At 53.9% G+C, this 6,564-nt stretch overlaps 1 protein-coding gene across 1 annotated transcript; it reads left to right on the forward strand.

Moving 5' to 3' along the window:
• Positions 1-4,088: 4,088 nt before the first annotated feature.
• Positions 4,089-5,918, forward strand: LOC125536497 (U-box domain-containing protein 4-like). Its single transcript, XM_048699724.1, has 2 exons — positions 4,089-5,235; positions 5,337-5,918. The coding sequence occupies exons 1-2, from the start codon at positions 4,237-4,239 to the stop codon at positions 5,421-5,423; spliced, it is 1,086 nt and encodes a 361-aa protein (XP_048555681.1). The 5' UTR covers positions 4,089-4,236; the 3' UTR covers positions 5,424-5,918.
• Positions 5,919-6,564: the final 646 nt, after the last annotated feature.

A 6,564-nucleotide genomic window follows, 5' to 3' on the forward strand; every position in this document is an offset into this window, starting at 1 on the left:
CAAGGAGACTCAGTATGGTCGCTTCACAGATCCGCCATTTCGCCAAGAGGAGCCGACTTTAGGGAATACACCGCATCAGTTAAAAGTCTCTCAGGAGCGCACAACCTCCTTTTCCTTATATTTTTTCCCTTTTTTGTTTCCTTTTTTGCTTTATTTTTTGAAATAAGTTTAAACTTTAAAATATTCTAAGTAGATATTTATATTACAAAAAACATTCTATAAAAAACAATTGGAATATGTGGACCAAGTATTTGAAAAATGTTAAATGCGTATAGAAAAATGTTTATCATGTATAAAATGTTTTATCACGTATCTATTTTTTATCAAGAAATTGAATTTCTTTTAACAAGTATTTGAAAAATTTTGATCAAGCATTTGAAAAATGTTGAATGTGTATAGAAATATGTTGACCATGTATTAAAAAATGATGATTTTTATCATGTATATAAAAATGTTAATCAAGCATCTGAAAAAAAGTTGAACAAGTATTTGAAAAATGTTGATCAAGCATTTGAAAAATATTTAAAAATGATGAAATTTTGTTATCATGTATATAAAAATGTTAATCAAGCATTTAAAAAATGTTGAACAAGTATTTGAAAAATGTTAAATATGTATATAGAAAATGTTTACCATGTATTAAAAAATGTTGAATTTTTTATCATGTATATAAAAATGTTAATAAAGCATTTGAAAAAATTGTTGAGCAAGTATTCAAAAATGTTAGTGAAGCATTCAAAAAATGTTGAATGTGTATAGAAAAATGTTAATATTGCATTTAAAACAATGATAATCGAAGCATTTGTAATTTTTAAATGTGCATAGAAAAAATATTGACCCTTTATTAAAAAAATAATCTTGTATTTGAAAAATGGTAATCAAGCATTTGAAAATGTTTAAAATATGTATCGATAAAATGTTGACCTTGTACTAAAAAATATTAATCTTGTATTTTAAAAATGTTAATGAAGCATTTGAAAAATGTTAAAATGTGTATCTAGAAATGTTGACCATGTATTAAAAAGTGTTAAATTTTGATTGAAAAAATGGTCAACGTAAATTAGAAAAATGTTGTTGACATGTACAGAAAATGTAGAAACTAAAACAAAAAGAAACAAAGAAAACCAAAGAAAATAAACAAATTAAACCAACTGAAAAGGAAAAACGAAAAACTGAAGAAACAAATAAAAAAATAAGAAAACTGGGGAATAAAAAAGAAATCCGAAGAAAACCCACTAGACTTGGTTCAAGTAGGTGGCGCCCCCCATTAGATGACAAGTACAGTTGGCGCGATGGCTATCACCGTTCACTATCTACCTGGAACTCCCCTTTTCATTTTTATTTTCTTAATTAACTGTGCGTAAAATGGGCCTGCCCGACTAATACTACGGTCTTGATGAGTGCGAGATATAGACGCCGCGGCGGGTACGCCGACGATCTCGCCTTGCGTAGCTACCGCCCGCGTCGCTTTCAACACGTCAGGAATCGTCGTCTCTCTTGCGCACGGGGTGCTGCCCGGTGACCGGTGAGGTCGCCAGCACCTCCACAGCGACCGAGAGCTCGAGCCCGTGCTCCAAAGCTCCCCTTTCGTTCACGCGTTCATTGGCCGGTCAATCGCGCCATGCCATACCGCGTGTCAATTCAAGTACAACCGGGGACGCAAAGGACGTGCTAGTGGTCTCTAGTGCCGCCTTTAATCTGTTAATCAGTGTAGTAGTAGTAGTACTTTCGTGGCTCCTCCTTTCCCAAGCGATGCAGACCACTTGATCACCTTTTGGCGCTTTCGTACTGGTCGCGGTGGACGTTCAGACGTTCCGCTCCCGGACGGAAGGTATCCTTCTTCTCTTCTTCGCATTATGCTTTGCTTTTTTGTGCATAATGCGAAAAAACGAGCCAAAAGGTGCTTCAACAACGAGTTAACGCGCCCATGGGAGTTCGCACAGCGACTCGTCGAGCTGTTCTACATGGAGGGAGAGAAAAATAATGAGTTATGGAGCACGTGGCGTACAAATAAGTAACGAGTTTATTTTAGCGGATATAATTGTACTTGACGGTTCTCATGGGTAGTTTTATAACACGCGGCCGCAAACGGACCGTCGTCCGTTTTCTGTCCACTTTCGATCCATTCTCGGTCCAAGTTTGAGTCTAATTTTGCCTCAGCGCGTGGGCGAGCGGGACGCGCGCCCTTGTCCTCCCCTGATTCGCCCGGCGGTGGCACAACCGGCCAATTTCCCTTCTTTTTCTCCAAAGCCTCCCGCGCCCCCGGCCTTCCCTTCTCTTCGTCCATCATGGCCGATGACGCGAAATCCCAGCGACCCATCACCTACCGCGAAGAAGCCTGTGGCGAAGAAGCTGCGGCCGGAGCTCTCGCCGGCATCTGCCGCCAAGCTCGACAGGGAATCGGCGAAGAGGAGGGACCGGCGAGCCGTTGAAAAGGAGAAGAAGGCCGCCGCACAGTACGCATCCGAGTGTACCCTGCGGCGTGCGATGCAACACCAGGCCGAGATTGACGACAAGGAGACCATCGTCTACAAGGCACACGCCCACCTCACGATAGGTGGGATGGCCCGCCCCATGCCAGCCATTCTCTCTGCCGCTGCCATGGCCGCGGCCAGCACAGGCTCGTCGGTCCCATCGACCGCCGCAACACCGTTCCCCTAGCCCATCCGTCTCACACGACACGCCGAATTTTTGTGCTCCGCCAACGTACGACCATGGCCAGACGCGATTCTCTACATCGTCGGACTGCGTGGTGGTCGACCCAACTACGCCCGCTGGCGTCATCGACCTCAACATCACGCCATTGTGAAGACCGCGACGACATGATCTAGGTGAGACGACGGCCGCGATGACAGTCCTTTTTGAAGGCTGGCTCCTATGCCGACCGATGGCTTTGTTGTCGGCAAGAAAACTTATCTCTTTTGAAGGCTGGCTACTGTGCCGGCAGCTGGCCTTGTTGCCAGCGACAAAACTTGTCCATTATGAAGGCTGGCTCCTGTGTTGGCCGATGGCTTTGTTGCCGGTATGAAGCGTGTCTTTTTGAAGGCTGGCTCCTGTGCCAACCGCTGGTTTTGTTGTCGGCGTCAGATTGTAGGCCGCCGATTATGTTGCCAGCCGGCGTGAAATAGCGCGAACCGTGGTCGCGGCTTAGATCCTTTGTTTCACATTTGCATGCACGAGGACAAGATGCGGCCGTGTGTAGGGCGCATGGCTGACGCATCCACAAATCCAGACAAACACGGCCTCATTCCCACTCTCAAATGGACAAAATTCAAATAAAACGGACGTTTGTTTGGAGTCGTACGATGGAGTTGGCCTGATTTCACGGTGTGATGATAGGCCAGCGCAGAAACATCCAAGGACTTAGGACTCGGGCGACTCGGAGCCGACACCATGGGGGCATGCAAAAATGCTCCTGTGGGTACGTACTAGTACGTGGTAGTATGATTCGTTGTGTATATGACGCGGTAGAAGCCAAAACGGCACGAGGTGTGCAGACGCTGCCTCCAATTCCGGACGCGGCCATTCCCCTCACTTTCACGACGAAGACAGCCAAAACCGTCAAAATCAGGGGAACCGGGGGACGGGGCACCCCCTGCCGACCGCCGCGGCACCTACCCGATCCCTGCCCCCCACCCCAAGCCCCGCCGCGCCGTGGGGCCACGAGCCGCCCGGCCCAGCCCACCGGCAGGCAGCGCGGCGTGGTGCGGCCCGCTCGCCCTGCACGCGTCCTGCCGGCCTCACGTGCGTGGGCGACCCCGTACGTACGCGGCCGTCGTCGCACGTGTCGCGCGCTGAACTCTTCGCCCCCACCGCGCTACCGGTTCGTCCCGCCCGTCCCTAACGAGATGCGGCCCGCGTCCCCCGCCGGATGCCCATCGGACGGCCGGGCGCTCGCGGCATCCGCCACGTACCTTTCCGACGGTGGGTGGTGTAGCGGGGCCGTCTGATTCCCGATCCGACGGTGGCGGTGCTCGTACCAGCCAAAGAAGCGGCAGAAAAGTAGTGACGGAAGGGCCATTGGCTGATTATCTTAAATATAATAATTAGCGCGATTAATTTAAGCAGCCCACCCGATCCCCCCTCGCTTATTTCATCCGCTCGTCTCCTCCCCGAGAACGCAACGCACCCAATTCTTCCTCCTCCCTTCCATCCCCCAGCCCAGCTCTCTCTCCCTCGCCTCCGAGGTTCTCTGCCCGCCGCGGCATTTGCGTCCGGTAGAGCACGGCGGAGGGGATGGACTCGGACGCCTCCGTGTCCCCGCGGCGGCGGAGCTGCTACAGCGACAGCGGCGACTCCTCCTGCTCCGAGCCCTTCAGCGAGTGCGGCAGCGACGACCTCTCCTTCACGCCCGCCGCCGCCGCGGGCATCCACCGCCTGCTGCTCTCCTGCGCGGCCGAGGCCTCCGACGGCTCCATCTCCTCGCTCGTCGCCGAGCTCGAGTCGCCCTCGGCCTCGGTCGACTCGCTCCGCCGCGCCGCCATGGAGCTGCGCCTGCTCGCCAAGCACAACCCGGACAACCGCATCCGCATCGCGGCGTCCGGGGCGGTGCGGCCGCTCGTGGCCCTGCTGTCGCACGCCGACCCGCTGCTGCAGGAGCACGGGGTGACGGCGCTGCTCAACCTCTCCATCTGCGACGAGAACAAGGCCCTCATGGTCGAGGCCGGCGCGATACGGCCGCTGGTGCGCGCGCTCAAGTCGGCCGCGTCGCCCGCGGCCAGGGAGAACGCCGCGTGCGCGCTGCTCCGCCTCTCCCAGCTCGACGGCGCCGCGGCGGCCGCCGTCGGCCGCGCGGGCGCCGTCCCGCTGCTGGTGTCCCTGCTCGAGACCGGCGGCGCGCGCGGGAAGAAGGACGCCGCCACGGCGCTCTACGCGCTCTGCAGCGGCGCGCGCGAGAACCGCCTGCGCGCAGTCGAGGCCGGCGCCGTGCGCCCGCTGCTGGACCTCATGTCGGACCCGGAGTCCGGCATGGTGGACAAGGCCGCCTACGTGCTCCACTCCCTGGTGGGCTTCGCCGAGGGCCGCTCCGCCACCGTGGAGGAGGGCGGCATCCCCGTGCTGGTGGAGATGGTGGAGGTCGGCACCTCGCGGCAGAAGGAGATCGCCACGCTCTCCCTCCTCCAGATCTGCGACGACAACGCGGCGTACCGCACCATGGTCGCCCGCGAGGGCGCCATCCCTCCCCTCGTCGCCCTCTCCCAGTCCTCCTCCGCGCGCCCCAAGCTCAAAACCAAGGTACCAATCGTTCGAAGCACAATCGTTTCGGCCATTACAATCACAAACAGAATTTACAGCTTCCGATGTACGGAGTACTAATTTGTTTTGCGATTCCGTAGGCTGAGGCGCTGGTCGAGATGCTACGGCAACCGCGGAGCGCGAGCCTGCGCGCAACCAGGCCGGCGGCGATCGTTGCGGCGGAGTGATGATACCGTTCGGCTACCAATTCCACCTTGGCCATGCATGCCAGGTGGCGTGCGTGCGTGCGTTTTCCCCTTTCCCCGTGGCGAGAGCGAGACGAGCTGGGCTGGGCAGCCGGCCGGCGTGCCTGCCTGCCCGCCCGTGTAAATAGCCGAGCCAGCAGCGAGTTTGCGTCCGCGAGCGAGTGTACATTTCCCTCAACCTCAAGCGAGATGACGACCATGGTCCGTGGCGGAGCCAAGCCTCCCTGTAAATTCATTCTCCCCACTGTTCTTCTTCTTCTTCTTCTTCTTCCTTTTTTCACTTTTATTAGTTTCTAGTACCATTTTGGGTTGCTTCCTGGATCAAGGAAGCGAGCCAAATTCGCGTGTGGTGAAACAGCGAGCTGTGCTGTTGGAGTGAGCGTGTTCTGGACTTGGTTTCTTCTGGTGGATACGATAGAAAGATTGTGTGATCTCTAGAAGAAAGAAAAAAAAATCACCGGTTGGTTTGAACTGCAATCCAATCCACGACGGCCGTGCTGTTACATTCAGGTTCTAGCGGTGTTATCACTCCATCTATCTCATCCCAGGTTCCTGCGGCAGGAGCGGGGCGTGGCTCGTGAGCCGTGGGTGAGCGAGCGAGTGACTTGGTAAATCAGCAAGGTTTGCTGGTTCAACCGAGGACGACAGGTCGGAATTTTCTAGTGGTCGCGCTGCCGTCTGCTCGCTGGGTCAGTCGGTCGGTCGTTGCCGCCAAAGGCTGGCTTCTTCTGCCGCTGCTTGTGGCCTAGAAGAAGATGCAGCACGGAATGGCCCCGCAGCAGCGGTAAAGCTGAAAAGAAAGATCTCGCGCTCGCGCCCGGTAGGTTGGTTGATTATTCGTCCCCTGTAGCTGAAAAGGACGCTGCTCTTCGGCTGAATCTGGCCACCGCCGGTAGTTCTCGGGCCCGGGGCCCTCCGACGAGGCATGGAGCTCGTGCCCATCCTCCCACACGACGCCGATATCTTCGAGTGTGGGAAACGGATAGCGGGACACGTCATACGTCGTTGTGTCGAATGGCACTTGTCGCCACCTCTCAGCAAGGAGTAGGTGATTGGCTGGATCCTACGCCCTTTTGGGACGATGACGTCGTGTCATGGCATGGCAACGTCTCTTTACCGCAAC

The sequence above is a fragment of the Triticum urartu genome, chromosome 2, assembly GCF_003073215.2.
Source record: "Triticum urartu cultivar G1812 chromosome 2, Tu2.1, whole genome shotgun sequence".
NCBI classification, from domain to species: Eukaryota; Viridiplantae; Streptophyta; class Magnoliopsida; order Poales; family Poaceae; genus Triticum; species Triticum urartu.